At 40.8% G+C, this 18,445-nt stretch overlaps 1 protein-coding gene and 2 non-coding genes across 3 annotated transcripts in view; 2 read left to right on the plus strand and 1 right to left on the minus strand.

Annotated features, from left to right (window-relative positions):
• sema3h (sema domain, immunoglobulin domain (Ig), short basic domain, secreted, (semaphorin) 3H) overlaps nt 1-18,445 on the minus strand; it is a 54,531-nt gene that overhangs the window by 17,703 nt on the left and 18,383 nt on the right. Inside the window, exons 2-8 of the mRNA XM_073470213.1 lie at nt 14,100-14,254; nt 9,130-9,192; nt 8,279-8,398; nt 7,161-7,254; nt 6,606-6,725; nt 5,670-5,815; nt 5,054-5,168 (exon numbers count right to left, since the gene is read on the minus strand). Coding sequence (XP_073326314.1) covers nt 5,054-5,168; nt 5,670-5,815; nt 6,606-6,725; nt 7,161-7,254; nt 8,279-8,398; nt 9,130-9,192; nt 14,100-14,254 — 813 coding nt within the window. The remainder of the gene's footprint in view (nt 1-5,053; nt 5,169-5,669; nt 5,816-6,605; nt 6,726-7,160; nt 7,255-8,278; nt 8,399-9,129; nt 9,193-14,099; nt 14,255-18,445) is intronic.
• Nucleotides 2,968-3,040, plus strand: trnar-ccu (transfer RNA arginine (anticodon CCU)). The gene has a single exon. It is a non-coding gene; the product is annotated as a tRNA-Arg (tRNA).
• trnar-ccu (transfer RNA arginine (anticodon CCU)) lies at nt 3,600-3,672 on the plus strand. Its single transcript has one exon. It is a non-coding gene; the product is annotated as a tRNA-Arg (tRNA).

The raw sequence follows: 18,445 nt of genomic DNA on the forward strand, positions 1-18,445 counted from the left end.
TGTCTTATGTCGGGAACACTGAATCTCTCACACACAGACAGAAATAGCTGAGGAAAACGCCAGAGAGTACCTCAATGTCTCTAGTGTCTTGACACTGAATCCGGCCACAGAGGTTGGCCTGTCTCCAACTCCAAAACCTCATAGCATGACTCTCCTCCACAACAACAACAACCACAACAGGGACAACAGCAGTGGATCCTTTCCGGTGAGGCTGGACTCTGAGTTATTTCAGCTTGACTGGGCAGCCATGTCGTCCATGAATCACTTCTACTCCACTGTTTAAATAATTGTGGTTCAGTAAAGCTTGACTTATAATTTTACACAAGTGACAATCACAACAAGAGCCATACGCACCACGAATGAGACTAATGAAAGTGAAGCAGCCTCTACAACTCCATATACAAAACAATTGAACAATAAACTCTGAACAATCCTGTGTCATGAGTCAGGCCATCACAGACCAGATGCTCTGTGCAAAACAAACCCAACTGTGAGGGCTTCCAAAAAGTTCACCGAAACTATAAAAATACACTGAAGGAATTAACTATATCCAACAAATCCTTTAAAAAAAGTGGGACAAAATACGTCAATTTGACAACACATAGAAGCATTTTCTGATCTGACATTTCTTTGGCAGGACTACATCATTTTTCTGTGCCTATTGGACTGGTTTTAGTTGAGACTAGTTAAGTAGTCATGATAGTTGTGATAAATCATCAGACTCATAATGGGGAATTTATCTTATTAGACAGCCAATATAAAGAGCAGATAATTCAAAGCCATATTGCTTTCTTTAATTTAACATACATATCTATCTATATAGTAGGAGAATGAACAGTGCAGTACGCTTTTGTCACACTTGTCACTTCAAACTGCTGCACCTGGGTAGAACCACGCAGTGGAGACTAGAGAGCCAAATAAATCGTCTCAGCTTTGGAAATTATTTTACAGTTTCAGGGGAAGACAACATGATTGTAACCTACAATACATGCTCCAAAAGGGTTCAGAGAGGACAGAACAAGTCTTTTAACACAACAAATCTTATTAGAGCTATGAATATTAATTTATCCATTTTTGCTCACTACACCTCAGCCTTTCTAAGTGCATAAACTAAAGGTTCTTTTAAAATACAAACATGTGAAATTAGCGGTTATCTTATTGGTTTTCATATCGGTTGACATAAAATCCATATTTTGCATATTGTGCAAGATCTATTGTCTTTTATTGTTAAGCTGTACCACACAGAGTACTGTATTAGATATGCAGCCTAAAGGGATCTGTCCTACATGGTATTGAATCCTTTTCACCTGTAAAAACAGCAACAGTGTCACACAGACAGGAGTTGAACCCAAACACTGCGACTTGTTTTGTCTTTTTGCATATTTGTGAACAGACACACTGGCACAGCTTGGCACCTGGTGTTTCATTTGAATTGATTGATCTCCTTCATGTTATCTTTAACTCAGCACCCTCAAAATGTTTTGGAAAGCCTAAATTACTGTAAGTCTTTAACACACACACGCGCGCGCGCGCGCGGCCAGGTGGTATTCACTGCTCCGAAGCTATGAAGGACCCGCAGGGTTTATGGGATTTGTAGTGTTTCTGTGTGGTGGAGCGTGGCATAAACACAACACTGACAGCATTCTTAACCTGATGGGTTAATCTCCTGTATATGGCTTTGTGGTTTTGCCTGTGTGTGTTTGAGTGGCTGTGTGTGTGCTGAAGTGAATCCACAAACAAATGTGTATGGCCCTTATCAGATGTGTAAAAATGCTGGATAGAAATGTTTATGCTCCCGACAAGTCAGAACTGTCTTGTGTACACAGACAGGCTGAGGCTCGAGTGAGTACTTTTAAAACAACTCAAGAGTTAGGTGTGTGTGTGTGTGTGTGTGTATATATGTGTGTGCGTGTGTGTGTGTGTGCGTGCATTCAAATATTTCTCATTGTTGCATGTATCTGAGTAAGGCTTTAACTATATGAAAACAATGTATGATTTACTGTGTGTGTTAACTTACTGTATATGTTCACACAAATGGTACCTGTGTGTGTATATGTCTGTGAGGGTGTGTGTATTTAGCACACAGAGGAGTCACGCTGTTTACCGGCCGAGTCTTCTGTTTACAAGAACAGCAGAGATAAGAAAACATTTCAGTCTCCAAAATGCTCTCAAGCTGTTTGTCAATGTTAACTAACTATTCTTATGTCCCAAACATAGAACCAACCAGAGGCCTAATGGATAAGGCTCTGGCCTTGTAAGCCAGTGATTGTGGGTTTGATGTTTGGGTTTTGAGTCCCATCTGGGTTAAATGATAGCAGAGTGGCACAACAGAAGTGTGCTGCAGTTTCTCTTATACTGTTTGTTCTTTCAAACATCTGTTGTGTTTTGCTATTTCACAGTGTTCGCTCTCGGCTCTTTTGGGAATCCTGTAGTTACTGCTGGTGAAAATGCAACATTTGTTGTAATGTTGCTTCATAATAAAAAGCTCTTAAATGACCAAACAACGGAGGGCTTTTATTATGAAGAAGTTATAGGAAATTGAACGTGTTTGTAACCGAATTAGTGGAGCCAGTTTGTTAGTGGTGATTCTTCAATAGTACTGCGCAACAGCCCTGGTTCTGTGGAGATCAAGACAAGCGTTTCATAAGTTCAAGATACACCTTGAAGCAGGTAGCCCAGTTGTGGTGGAAATGCAAATCCCTGCAGCGCCAGGCTGCTGCGCCAAGTCAAACCGAGTAGAGCCAGTCCAGCAGATGTAATGGAAAAATGGCATTAGCTCCAATGAACAAAAATGGTAACACTGGGTCACACCTACATAACTGCTCACCTGGGGTGATGGCCAGAATAGTGGTGCACCAGAAGTGTGCTGCTAACACCTTGTAACAACATGCTACCAGCTAAGCCTCTGTCAAAATAGTCTAACCTTTATTTTTTTTAGAAAATAGATCATTTTTTGGCACATATGAAGCCCCAGTGGCCTAATGGATAAGGCACTGGCCTCCTAAGCCAGGGATTGTGGGTTTGAGTCCCATCTGGGGTGAATCATAGTAGAGTGTCACAGTGGAAGTGTGCTGGGTCTGTAACCCAGATAGCGATAGATAGATTATTGTTGTACTTCCATAAAGAAAGAATTGTTTCAGAATGTATATAAATGTAATGGTCAAAATTAAACTTTCCACTTAACCACTTCATGCTGCTCATCTCAAGGCCCAAGGTCCAAAGGCTTTACAATTTTCACGTCAGCGTAGCAACAAGGTTAAATATGATCTTTTAGAAATCTCTTATCGAAAATATCACAGATGTTAAATCTCATTATCACACTATTTACATTAAAAAATGGTTCAGGGTGAGTGCGTGTCATCATCTGTCCATGGCAAGGCAGCGAGGATCGACGCATGCCGCCCAACTATGTACTACGCAAGTGAAAACAGTCTGTGCTGCAGACAAAGACTGCTGAGCAGTAGCATTGTTCCTTTGCTGCATCACTGCTTTTGTCGCTTGTTGCCTGAGTTTACACTGCTGCAGCACCATGTTTACTCTCTGCGGTTTATGTCCCCCTCTACATTGTCTAAATTGCCTCTTGCAATTTTGTTAGTGTAGCCCCAGTGGCCTAATGGATAAGGCACTGGCCTCCTAAGCCAGGGATTGTGGGTTCGAGTCCCATCTGGGGTGAATGATAGCAGAGTGGCGCAGCGGAAGCGTGCTGGGCCCATAACCCAGAGGTCGATGGATCGAAACCATCCTCTGCTAGCTGTACTTTTAAGGAAGTTTCAGAGGAAGAAATCCTTCTTAGATCTACCAGATCCTGTTCATCCATTTGGTCCCTTTCATGTATCCTAATTCTGCCTGCACCTGTGTCTCCCAGCCTGTTCTAAAGTCAGTCTCCATGAATGCTGGGGTTCCATCCAAAGGAATAGGGATCCTCAGAGGATATTTTTTTGCAAAAGTGAAACTGTTTGGATCATCAGCAACAACATTGACAAAAACAAAGCAACACACTGACACAACCATCTGTGGTGCCATCTTGATAAGTTTTACATATTTATCAGTGTAAATGCATGGTGTACACAGCTGTTCACTTCTTTTGACTGAGTCAACCTCATCTCAAGACTGTTTAGGCATGTGCAGACTGTGACTGATTTTACATCACCCTCACTCTGCAGAAGTTCTGGTGCAATTTTTAGATATTGTTTCTTGTGATCCACATTTTTGGCATTTTAACTTAGTGGATAACGCCATCTGAGCCTGCTACATCAGACCTGGACTATTCTATTTATACTAGACGTTTTGGGAATTTACATACTTTCCAGCACTCAGCAACTGAAAACACCTGTGTGGCTGTGCAGGGCCTTTCAAATGTTGCATAACACTGAAGGCATATTAGTGTTCTTCATATACTAATAGTAATTTTAATTAATCACCACTGACAGGAGTAAAGGTAATAACTGCCCAGAGTGCAGCACTGGTGAATGCAGAAAAATCTGAGACTTGTACAAACTAACAAAAAACAGAGAGGGAACAGAGGCTAACATTTTTTGCTCAAAATGCACATCAGAGACTCATGCCTACATAGACCTGCTTCTGAGTATACACACACACACGCATAGCTAAGCGGAGGACACTGACTGCGCGAATCCTCGATAATGAATAAACCCACAGCAACCGAATGTTGAGGCCAGTTGCCGTGGTTACCAAGGCTGAGGCACGAAGACGAACCCAAGGTGACCGACAGGGCTGTTGATCACCGTGGTAACAGTGGGGCCATCCAGACACACACACATACACACACTGATGCTGTGGTTGAGCACTTTTCTTTAGTCTGTGACCTCCATCATCCCCTCAAAATATCTGAGCGAGAAGTTCCAACACTTCATGTGTTACACTGATGAACACAAACACACACACTGGCTGAGTATCTGAACTCACTTCTCATTTATGCAACATTCAGTGGCAGAGCTCCAGCTGTTATGTGACCAGTGGTTGAGGCCTGTCTCATGTGATTTTAATGTGCATCTAATGTGTAATGTGTCATATGATGCTTATGTGTACTCACGCAGCTGGTCAAAGTGTGTCTGTAGGCCGTCTGGTCCAGGGACTGAACACACCATTCGAGCCTTCTGGAAGGTACTCCACTTGTTGACTAGACTCCTCTGACCTCCAATGTCATTCTACAACAAAATGTGAAAGATACTGCATGTGAATTCCTGGATGACTTGCCAAATAAAGGATAATATAAAGCAGATTATTTACAATTTCAATGATCATGATGCATTTTATGAAATTCTGCAGTAAAATGTGATAGGGCTGCAACTAACTGTTGTTTTCATTATCAATTTATGTATTGTGATGTTTGCTTGAAAATGTACTGAAATGAAAGACTGATTATCCACATTGGAGCAGGAGACACAGTGATAGTGACCAACATAAACAGTCCCCTATACACAGACTTCTCAAGGCATATCTATATGAGCCAGCAGGAACATCCAATCACACATAGTTGCTTTTTACGTAACCACACACCTACGTAGAGACAGACACACCAGCACGTACAAACTCTACCTGTTCAGGCAAACACTTGTTTACATAAACTACATGAAGACAGTTTCTGATATGAGCATACAAACACACAAACCTGGTTTCTATCTGTCTCTCACAAACACACACCATACCTTGCACACACGTGCCACTCTGGAGTAGAGCACCTTCCCAGCAGCTCCTTCTGCCTCCTGAGCGCGCTCAGTGAAGAACACGTAGACTTTATCATCCTCTGGGTTATCAGTCTCAGACAGTGGCGCTACCCGCACAAACTGGGCATCTGCAAGGAGAAGGACAGGTGAACTGTAAATCAACTGGAACGCAATCCACCTCTGCAGATAAAATGCATGTATAAGTGCACGAGGATCAGAGATAGAGCAAAGGGACGATGGAGGTACAACTGAGTTTACAAACAGCAGAAAGAGTCAACATGTATCTTGTTGTTATCAGCAGCAGACGTCGACACGCTGGCCTGATAAAACACCAAGCGGGCGTGCAGGAGATGGTTTTGGAGATGCTGATTTAGAGCAAAAGGCATTCAGTTTACTGTAGTTCAGAATATTCAGTTTACAAAGCAAGAAGAAAAGAGAATAATGGTTGTTAAATGTAGTTACTTTAAATCATTCTAATGACTTGACACCAGAGAGATACTTGAGAAATAGATGTAGAAACAACATAGACACAGTACTGAAGGCGTTGCCGTTTGATTCAGAGTTCAAACAATACTTAGGTTACATCAATATTGGATAATTTGATTGTTTTTAACTTGCAAAGAGCCAGTGGAAACTTAACTGTATGTATGTTAGCTGTTAGCAATGTGCCACAGATTTTAGTTCTAACACACCTTGACTCTCAGTTTAGTTTAGATGGAATCCACAAACACGTAACAAAGAAGACAATCACTGGATGAAAAATGATTGAAGTGAAATTTCCTGATTTCTAAAATGACTTATTGCAACATTTAAACTCAGTACACAAACAGAGACTTCTGCTGAGGCACCAGGTTAGATCAGTTTTCAAAACTAAGACATTTTTTTTACTCTCTTTTGGTTTTCTTTTCTTGCACTTACCCTGCAGCCAGGTGGAGTCGTACTGCTCGGTGCGGATGACATGGCGGCTGCCCAGACTACGGAAGAAGGCTGAGTCCCGGCTCATGAAGTCTGAGGTGATCCCCGCATACAGCTCTCCATCTACACATATTAACAACAGGTTCCAGTAATCTTAGGTGGAATGTTTTTGACAGACTGAATTTAAAGTTTAATCCAAACATCATCTCACAATGGTTCATCCTTGGATATATTATCCGGGCAACTTTTCACATGACTTTCAAGTAAAACTGAGGACACTGACAAATTTACACTTGCCTGTGACAACGATTTTGTTGGGGTTAAGTTATTCTGGCACATTTTAGAATAGGTTTTGGTCATGGTTAAGATATGTCTTCAGTCAAAATATACAGCCTGTTGATGTACATCTGATTCATTAAATATATTGAATGAATTCTGGTAAAACTGAACATCCACACCGAGCTAAAACTTCACAGACAAGCTGTAGCTTTTCCTATGATAACTTTCAATTCATAGTTTATTTGAGTTGTGGTTTGAGGAAACAGAAGGTCAACTTACCAACAACAGCGGAGGCTGTTTTCTGGAATGGATCATAAGGACATTTCCCCTTCCCACACTCTGTCTGGCTGTAGGAGAGAGTCTGGTGCTCGGACTGGCAGAGAAAACATGGACAGAAGTCACTCAGAGATGAAGAAAATCAGCTTCAATTCATAAATAATTTGATTCATCCATTAATTCTGTCAAATAAGCAAAAACCAGCCAGCTGAACTTGAATACTACTTACACACACACACGCACATGCACATGCATATGCACATGCACACACAGAGTGAGTGGCTAATTGAGGGTAATCGGGCTAAGTGGAGGGATTTTAAAATGTGTGAAGTCCAGTCTTAAACCAGTCAGCACCACCAGCTCCCCTAAGCACCACGTCTGAACCTCTCTGATCTGACGCCCTTTCATGGGATTAGCTGTTCCCTGACACACACTCACATACAAACACGCACACACGCACACACACTACTAAAAAGCATGCATGCAACCTCAAAAAAATAGAAATGCAGGAATGCACATACCCACACACACATAAAATCACACACAGTCTCCGAGCCCACACACACCTGGCACAGGTTTAAACCTCACACACATACAGACATTCCTACACAGACACCCATAACTGAGGGAATTTAGACCCATTAGCCTATTTCTGACAAAATTATAACCCACATGTGTGTAAATCATAAGAAATTACTAACTAATCAGTGTGGAATAAAGGAGACGCACCAGGGCAGTAGAATTACATTTACATCATATTTGACATAAAAATGTCAAATAAAAAATCTATGCTGTTCGGTTGCCCATGAAGTACAGCCTCAATGACAAAAGGTACACTATATATATTATAGACAGATGGCACTGGGTGAACCATGGTAGGTATATGGGCATAGGGGCAGACACCACACATATTTCAGGATATTTCAGCTGCTGATAGACCGGCATATAGGGGCTGGGACTGGAACTGTGGGTGGCAGGAACACCATTGGATTACTATGAAAAAGTGTGTTCTGCAGTCAACTTTTTTTCATCCATTGTGAATGACCGACTACTTTTTATCTCAGGTGGTGACAACAGAAAACGATTATTGGTGTGTATACTGGTGTGTCTTGTAGTAATACCTGTTGGAAGACACTTGTAGCTATAAAAGCACATCTGGGGTTGAAGGCCCCAGTGCCACAAACGTACAGGTGAGTCTGATTCAAGGGCTGCAGAACTCGCAGAAAGTTAGCACACTCCAACTGTACGGAGAGAGTGAGGAACACACACAGAGAATGTTTAGTATGTTGTTACATGTATAGGGTAGGGACTATTTCATGTAAATTGGCTGAAAGGTAGTAACAAAAGGATCCAAGTTGAATTTTAGGGATATAACATCATTAAACACATGAACTGCATGTTTCTCATTAGGAAGTGAAACTTTGCCCAAAGTGCTAGAGTTTTTAAACACAAGGATAGAAGTTCTGTAGCTACACTGAACCTGAAAGCAAGTTATGTTTGCTCGATGAGCATCAAAGTCTGTCTATTTTGTCCCCTTCATGTCAGTTTGTTGAATAAACCTCACTAAGCTGGATCTTGATATCCTCGCCAGCATCAGCAATCTTTTGTTTGTTTATTGTTCCCAAATGAATCAGATTCATTCAGCTTTAGTTCCATTCTAGATTGTTATCTGTCCTGCAACTGTCTGGATTTACTGTTTCCTGTGTGACAGTGTAACATTTGAGCAGGCACGATGAAAGGATAAAAACAGCTGATATGACCTGACCTGTAAGCCACTGATCCATATCTGTGCTGGATTCTGTGTAACTACACTTCCTTCCCCCGTGTGACTTTAAAACCGATTACCTGCATTCATGGTAACGGTAACATACATTACTTACTGCAGCACATGTTGCTTTGCTTATGCAATCTAGTAATCTAGTGTGTGTGTGTGTGTGTGTGTGTGTGTATCTGTGAGCGTGTGTCGAATCACCTCTGGATCCTTCCCAGCCATGAGACATTCTTGGACACGGTCCGGACTGGCTGGCCAGTACAGCTACAGAGAGCGAGACAGATAAAGAAAACAAAGAGTGAGAGAATGGGAATTAAAAAAACATTTTTACTGCTCACCCTAAATTTCCGATAAAAGGCTTTTGGCATTTGGCAGGTGCTTTACGGGGAAGAGAGGCAGGGAGAGTCAGCAAAACATGACTAATCTAGATAAAAAAGGCAGGCTGAATAGAGGATGATTTTAATGACTCTTGTAAGGCAGCGTCAGGGAGGAGAAAATAAAAACCAACTGGCAGCATTGCTGAGTCCTGATGACGAGCCATGCTGTCAGAGCAGCAGTGATGGTGGCAACATGATTAATCAATCTACTGTTTTACTGTGACTACAGAGTCTTTAGCTACTGTTACATGTGCACAGTAATGCAACTATTGTCATTACTTTGAATACAACAATCAGTTGATTTCCTTCTTGACTACTTTGGTCATACCTTACTTCATCTCTTGTAAATGTAAACCATAATTATAAGAATTTTTAAATTATTGATTGCACTGCTTCCAGTTGTGCCAATTGTTTCATTATAGCAATAAGCTATTGCTAAATGCAGCATGTTTAGGATCTCATCTTCACAGGCAGATGTGAAAATATTCTGGCCCTAAACACTGTTTTCCCTCGCTGCCTCTCTGATGTCTGACCTCCCTCTCCCTCCTGTGTATATTTTCAAATCTAAATCTGTTGGTCTTTTAACCAAACTAATGTTGTTGATAACAGCTGAAAGACAAACCAGGATGGCTTTTGCAAGCTTTATTTAGTTTCCGTCTGGTTTTGATGAAGTGTGTTTCACAATGTTAAAATTACTCTTTGTAAATGGAGTCTGGTGGCTTTAAAGAGAGCGATACAGTGGCTGCTTCTTGTTCAAAAAAGGATTTTACTCTATAACAGAAAGGTGTATCTCTAAAGGGATCCTTTCCATAAAGTTGTCAGACACATAGAATAACAATCTGAGCCTGTCAGTGGTAAAAACAAGCACTTTTGGTGGACCTAAATTAACAATTATAGTTGCCTTCAAGGATTACATTGCAGCTATTACGCAGCTGTCAGCTGAGGCGATCTACTGAAGGACAGGACCCAAGAAGAATCAGATTTTGTGCTAAAAGAATTGCACTCTGGCTACACGGCAAAAATGTTGTCTAATTTGTTTTGGTTAGAAAGTTTGCCCACACAGAATCCTCCATACATGCCTCATGCCTTTTAGCCAACCCACAGGCCAATCCACTGTACTTTATTTGATATTTTCTTCATGTTGTATTCAGGCTCTTTGTCATGTACATCACTGCCAAATAAGAAAATAAACGACACTGATCCAAAATAAAAAAAATTCCAACATCTGCAATGCAGAAATGAAACAAGCAATGGAACATATGAAACGTAACAAGCAAAATTGAGATTTTTCCAACTGTGGCTCAGGGGCAGACAAGGAGACATTAACAGATTGAAGTCTTTCGTAAAAAGGCATGAGACAGTGTTTATCCATTTTTTTTAAACTGTCTGAGTCACCATGTCTGAATAAAACCCACAAGTTTTTTCGGTATAAGGAAACACTTGCTTAGGGCCTGGTTGGATTTGATTGTATGCAGGTTTTATTTTAATCGATGAGCTTATCCTGCGTTCAGGTAAGATAATCACCCATGAAACAACCCATTTTTATTCAGAACATAAATGACCTCACCAATGAACAAATATTTCAAAAACTTTGACTAATGGAACTGATGTAATCAAACCAACACATAAACCGCATTGTTTGTAAGCATATAAACTTAATCAGTGTATAATAAAAACACTCCAAATATGGAGATAATTCCACTGTTTTGATGTCAGGCCAATAGTGCTGGAAAGAATAGAGGCATAGAAAACGAGAGTGACAGAGACAGACACAGAGAGAGAGGTGAGGCTTAGTGTCAAATCGCAGCGACATGACTAATCTAAATATTTCCCTGAGTCAGTCATTCCCTCAGAGACCAGGATGGTGAAATAGAGATCGAATGGATATGATAAGCGATCGTCTCACTTATCTCTACATACCACAAAAACTGCAAAGATTACTGAAGAAAATGCCGGAACATTACTTTAAAATGATGGTACTTGACCTGCACATGGTTGTTGGCCCAGAAAAAAAAAAGAAATCTCTGCAGCTGCTTGGCTTTTTTGGGGGGCTTACAAGTTCGAATTTGCTTTAATTTAGAAAATGTGACACCAGCACTTCGAAAATGATTAATGACAAATGATGGTGCTTTCGGGGAAACAATTTCTTCTGGATGTCCAGTAATGATTCCCTGATGCAGTCAATCCCGCAGAGTGCAGTGCGGTACCGAGACGATCAGATTAGAGACCACGTTCCCCCTTATCTCCAAATACCACACACTGACAGGAACATGGACCACCACTAAAGGATTCTCACCAGGTAAAGACTTTTAATGGAAATATACGCCTCTGTGAAGAGTGTGCAGGTTGTCAGTTTATACAACACACGAGAATGTGGGTCCTGGCGGGAAAAGAAGGAATTATACAAATCAAACAAAAAAATTTATGTTAAGAACTGATAAATTTCAGTTCTTTGATAAAGATTACCAGTGCTGAAAAAGAAAATGGGGAAATAACAGAAGCAGTGAGACTGAATAGGGAACATATATGCAAGAAGCCAAAAACACACACTCAAACCCTTGATGACCCTTCGTGTAATGTGGGTTGCAGCTGTAGACTCACACAGAAGGAATGCCTTGAGGGTGATCAAAGAAAACGTGTGTGAAGGCAAATGCGTCATGTTCGGCACTCTGCCCTGAACTGGGATGGACTGGAGTAACTGGTTATGTGTCCAGCTCTCTGCGCTAGTTTTATTGAGCCAGTAGGACAGCACATATACATATATGTGTTAGGTTTAAGGTCATGAAAAGAAAGAAATGAAAAATTAGAAATAAGTTGGACTGCACTAATAAGAAGCTCTGGATGTCAGGAGCAGAGAAAATAAACAGAAATGTAGAGAAGATGGCACTGAGAGGGGTTTTAACACCACAAGGGAAAAAACTGCACACAAGCTATAGCAGTATAAACAGACTATAAATACTGTATGTACAAATATATAACTGTACAGCCAGCACAGAGCTGAGTTATGAGTTGACTATGACTATCTATCCTTTCGTTGGCTGACTGCCTGGCTGAGTGGGTGGCTGGCCGGCTTGACTGCTGTCTGTCTGTTTCACTGGCTGTTTGTCTGCTTGCCTACCTGTTTGGCTCTCTGATAGCTTGTGTGTATGTCTGACAGATGAGGGTATTGATTTGATCAGGCAGTTATGAAAAGGCTGCATTGTCGCTGTCCTTGCTCTGACCCTGAACTTAAACAGACTGGCTGGCAAACCGTCAGGGTTACTGTCTTGGTGTCTCCATGTCAAGTCTATTACTCATATCTGATAGTCATTAACCGTGTTTCCATCAACATATGGATGCACTTTGAGAAGAAAAGGTAAATGGAAATGGCAAAATTTGAATACAACATCCTTCATTTTGAGAAAAGTACACTCACTTGAAGTGGTTTTTGCTTTTTGGTGGGAGATGTAAAAACCTTTAATGAAGATCTAAAGGAGTGAAAGTTTAGCGCACATGACTGATCAGCCTTTTCAGCTCCTAAAGGAAACAAAGTTCTTTCCCTGTCGGCGTCTTCTTGGTATCCTTATTCCTCTCCATTTTCTCTTGTAGATGTCCAAGGTGACTGGTTTTACTTCTTCTTCCTCGAGGTTTATTGTTTCTTGTCAAACAACTTGTTTTATTTCACGTTCGAGACCTCTTCTTCTTCTACTCTTATATGCATAACATAGCCTATACCACCACTGTTTCGTCCTCTGCCAAAACAATACTTGTAGCAGCCTAGTTTATTTGCTCCAAACCTGTTGATGGAAATACAGTGCATTCACATTTTTTCCTTTCTGTGACATTTAAAAAAGTTTTCTTCAAATTTACCGACAGTTAGATCATCATTGTTGCAGACCTTTGGTGCATGGAGACATGAATATTAGCTCAGCTTCATTATGATGAGTGACATGTGTGAAAGCGGCAACTTGGCCAGCTGTATCCAGAGACATCAGAGCTGACAGTTGAGCTACCTCCGTGTTTTAAGCATCATAATATTGATGTAATGTGAAGTTAGCCGTGTTTCCTGATGATTACAAAATGTGGAATATAAGTGATCTGCCCTTGCCTTTGTCCAAATTTCAGCTGTTATTGTTTAAAAGCAAATCACCTCTCCAATGCTGCCAGCACCAGAGGCGTCTGTGCAGTTTGACAGTAAACATGGACAGTGGTGGAAATAGGAATGTGGGAAATGTGCAGAAAAAAATTGTGTGGCCTGACTGGAAGTTATAATGTTGATCTGTTTGTCCATTTCAGATAGTTATAAAAATTAGGCTTTTCTGCGCTTCCAGGTTCTACAAATGACATGTTTTTCAAAGTACATATCAGCCTTAAGTTTTAAAACTAAAGTTGGAACATGTTGGAAGGATGAAACGGTGTAAGATACTGTGATTCCGTTGTTTAAAAACTGCGTGTCTATGTGGAAAGTGGTGGTGAAAAGAGTTTATAAAGGTACAAGGAAGAGATGCTTAGTAGCTAAGAAAAAAGAAAGATGTGCATTACTATAATAAGAGTAAGGAATTACAGATAGCCAATCAGAAAAGGATATTAGTCAGAGGGGTGTGACTTTCCTCTTCCTCATATCGGCAGCAATTAGTCCTATCAAAGCCCGAACACATCAGTAATCTGAATCTGCTGCAATTAGACTGTTTATGTGTGCATTTCATGTGCATCTCTGCATGCATCAACGTGTTTGTCTGCTGCACGATTGTATCATACCTTGCCTCTGATGGTATGTTAATGTGTGTGTGTGTGTGTGTCCCCTCCAGTTCTAACCTTGCGTGGGTTCTGCGTTATGTCATCCAGACTGGTTGACAGCAGGTTATCTTTCATGGCCACGTATAGACGCCTCCCGTCCTCATCAGGCAGCAGAGAGTGCATGTCTCCTGCCACTAGGGGCAGCGTCAGCAGGCGGCCATTCTGGATCAGCTCTGACATGGAGAAGAAGGAGAAAATCAAAGACTACGTGAGGAACTCAAATCCGTGGAGATTGACTGGCAGCTTGATAGCATAAAGACTGGAAGCAGGCGAAACAGCAAGCCTGTCTTTGTGTGTAGTTATGTAGTGTCTCATAATCCATATTCAAGTTAATGTAAAAAGGATACGTTGTGGTTTTACTGGAAGTTAAATTTGGGTTTGTTATATTCCCAAGGAGATACAAGGAACAGCAATGAACACAAATAAAATAAGAAGTAAGGAATACACATAACATTCAATGCAAGTATATGTTAAAATGAGAGTTTTTGAAGCCAGATATGAAGCCTTTTTTTTTTCAACAGACCGAAAATCAGATACAGACACAAACTTTCCCACACCTGCAGCATCTATCACGTACACAGTCAGTTGTTTGTCTTGCAGTTTCATTTTTTCTTATCACACTGGACAAACAAAAGAATCTGCAAAATATCTTCGGTGAACAAACAAACACAGACACACACACTTACATACCGACACACACTACCTGAACTACATCTCCAGACAGATTGGATGATAACGAGTGATTCTGAAAGCACAGATAACGAGTGTGCAGATGAAATGTTTTTTAGATGATTACACTATTGCACCATGTAAACTATGAGAACATCGCACATCCGTCTGTCTTGTGTTAACTTTCATATTTTAACAGCCAAGTGCTCTTCAGTGGATTGGACTTGGCATCTGCTCACAACCCTAAAAGCATAAACATATAGGCTTTAAAGCAGCACCAGGCATGGCTTCACACGTTGGCAGCTCTAAATAGCAGTGAGAGGCAGACGGAGCTTATAAAACACAGTTTGAACTTCAAAACCCAGAAAATTGGGCCCAAAGTGTTAGTAAACTTCACACAGCATACCCTCATTCTGCAGCACTTTATACCAAATGATACCAAAGGGACAGGAGGCAAAAGAGTAAATTTTCCAATCGAAGTGTATAAACGAGACCCTAAGGAAAAATGGGAAATGAGGGATAATAATACAGCTTGTAATTAACATAAATGGTTGCCCAGTGTAGCTTTAGCACACAATATTGGTTCACTCAGGGGAGGATTTAAAGCAGACATTAATGATTTATCATCCTGTACTGCGGCAGCAAACTCAGCTCAGTCCTATAAAAGCAGAGATTGTGTGTAGTTTTGCATTGTTAAAGTGGCGTTGTGCTTCTTTCTTTGCAGTTATGGATAAAACATCTCAAACTCAAGGCGTGTGCATTCAAGCAGCTAAATCTGAACTGACACAAAGAGCATACAGAATATAACCTGTCAATATTCCTCATAGCCTCACAAGGGTGTTAACTTCCAGCGTGGGAAGCTTTAGGGAGAATCAATCATTCAGACCTCACTGAATTACACAGGATGTTGATGTCAAGTGTGGATGGGAAATTCACAGATATTCTACCGGTTTTGACCAACAGCAAGTGTAAACCTGCAGTGAAAAGCTAACTAGTTTGTTTCTGTGTTTGTACAGACATGTCCGTTGATGTCTGTCTCAATCACATTTCATTGCAATCTGATAAAGTTAAAACCTGTTGAACTTCTTCTGAGCTGTCTGTTTTGCTGACTGATTTAGATAAAAACCAGGAAGATATTGTAATCAGCAAACACAATCCTGTTGTAGAAAACACAGTTGAAACTTCTTCCTATAATACCTCTGTTTTGCCCCCTCTATTTAGAACCCAACAAAAATACATTTATCCATCAAAATATAAATTTGTTTGCTGACACATCACCGTGGCTGACCCTTAAATTTTGCCCGAACAGCCTGGCCTCTCCAAAACATGTGGCAATTATCTTAACTACAGCTCACTGGAGCAGATGTGGGAGCTAAGAACAAAGTGATGAATGACTCTGAATACCTTCAACACTCTGCTGCGTCTGTTCTTTTTATGCTACATATCATGTTAGCTGGAATGTGGGTTTAATCGAAAAAAGAACAAAACAAAAGAGTTTAAAAAAAAGATCTAGAGATTTATAGATGAGTGAAATGTGTTGAGGACTGGGAGAGACTGATGGACATAGTGAGAAAAGTGGGACACTGCTAAGGTGCTGGAGATTGATCAGAAGGACTGGTAAACAAATGAGATAAGACTGCTGAGAAGGACTGTGAAGTCTTCAGAGACTGGATATAAACATACAAAGATATAAGAGGAGATGGCAAGAGAAAGACTGGGATGAAAGATAAGGAAAATTCACAGTGAACATACTTGTATGTTTGTCCCAATGAATACTCGTCTGTTTAGGTGAGATCAAGACCATTCACACTCTGACAGTACCGATGAATGAACAATACAACTGATATTGAAGTAGTGATGAAGTTCCAGATTCTGGTCTTGTATTAAAGTGACTGGGAAAACCCTTATCTTTCTCGGTTGCATTTGAACAGGATGACTCCCAGCATCTTCCCTGTGAAGATATTCTGGACATGTCCAACTACAAAGAGACCCTTGGGCAAAACCAGAACATGCTGAAGTTATTACATATTTAATCTGGAAACGCCTCGACATCTCCAAGGAAGAGCTGGAAGACAGACATCTGGGCTACTGAGCTTAATAATAGGATGGATGAATAATGGACCCAGATAATGGGAGGTAAAGTCAATTTACTTCTCTTAGTCTTGGTCATTAATTTATAATATATTGTTGTATTGAATTAAAGGGGCATTAAAACCTTTACATTATCCACTCTGGAACCAAAAAGACAGGTTAATGTTCGAGGCTAAATAATGCCAGCCTCCAGCAGGCAAAACAGTAAGGGTTTGTTCCATTAACAGATATCGTAAGACATAACACTCAGGTGATGGAGGTGCTGTTGTTCACCCCATTTCAGCTCCACATAGTCCCATAAATATAGATTTTCTCACTCCAGTAACTAAATATGCCTGAAAGCAGTAAACCCAACCCAAACCAATGTGTAAAGTCACAGGTGCTGCATCCACGTGTATACAGTACATATTCAGCCATTTCTGTATGCGCCTTTAACTAGTTTGAGTCCATTAAGCTGAACTAGATTTACAGGAACTTGGACAGGCTCGTTTGGACTCTATCCAAATGCATCAAAATGTTTAACACAGTGGGATGACAGGTCTCCACAACTCTGCCCAATTAACAGGCAACATGCTGTGAGCCCATGTGACTTTTGTTTACAGTTCATGGCTGGTGTATAATTATGTGATCTGAACCGAAAATTGCATGTTCACTTTTCTTTTGGACAGAAGACAACTTTGCTTGTGGTAGCACAAAAATGAAGAATTTGTTGAATTTGATCATTGTATTTGCATCTGTATTTTTTTATTGTGCACATAAACCATGAATAATTGTCAGAGTGTTATATCAAATATCAAAGGTGGAGAAAGTCATAACGAGGGGGAGGAGGAGGAGATGGGGGAAGAGGAGCGACGGGAAGAGAAGATGAGAAAAATGACATGGCAAAGTGACAACAAGATGAAAACAGCCTGATGGGTGAAGACAGTTACGAGATGAGAATAGGAAAAGTGCCAAAACATGACACGATGATAGACAGAAGAGGAGGAAGGTGAAGAGGAGGGGGAGGAGGAGAGCAAAACGAGAGAGCAGAGTCAAAGAATTCTTGATGGAAGAAATGAATAAATATTGATGGATGATGATGAGGATGAGCAGGAAGAGGAGGAATGGGAAAAGACAGGTGGGGATTGGGTAGGAAAGGTCGATGAGGGTAGAGGAGAGAGTGCCTGTGAAAATCACGTTGCGATGACAGGGCGGGGGGAATGATGGGCATATGGGTGGATTGAGGAGGAAGTGGAAGCAAGTGAGAAAGGAGGATGAAGGGGAAGAGTAGCCGAGAGCGTGAGGGAAAATTGTAGTGTAATAATGGAGTGAAAAATGATAGACAGATAGACAGATAGATAGATAGACAGAGGGATAGATAGATAGATAGATAGATAGATAGATAGATAGATAGATAGATAGATAGATAGATAGATAGATAGATAGATATTAGGATGAAGAAGAAGAAGAAGAAGGAGAAGAAGAAGAAGAAGAAGAAGAAGAAGTAAAGGGGGGGAGAAAGACTGATGCCGGAGACAGCAATGAGAGGAAGCACAACATGCTGACAGTTAGGCGAAAACACAAGAGATTGATGAGCAGAAAGGAAATGAGGAGAGAAAAAGAGA

The sequence above is a fragment of the Pagrus major genome, chromosome 7 (genome assembly GCF_040436345.1).
Source record: "Pagrus major chromosome 7, Pma_NU_1.0".
Taxonomy (NCBI): Eukaryota; Metazoa; Chordata; class Actinopteri; order Spariformes; family Sparidae; genus Pagrus; species Pagrus major.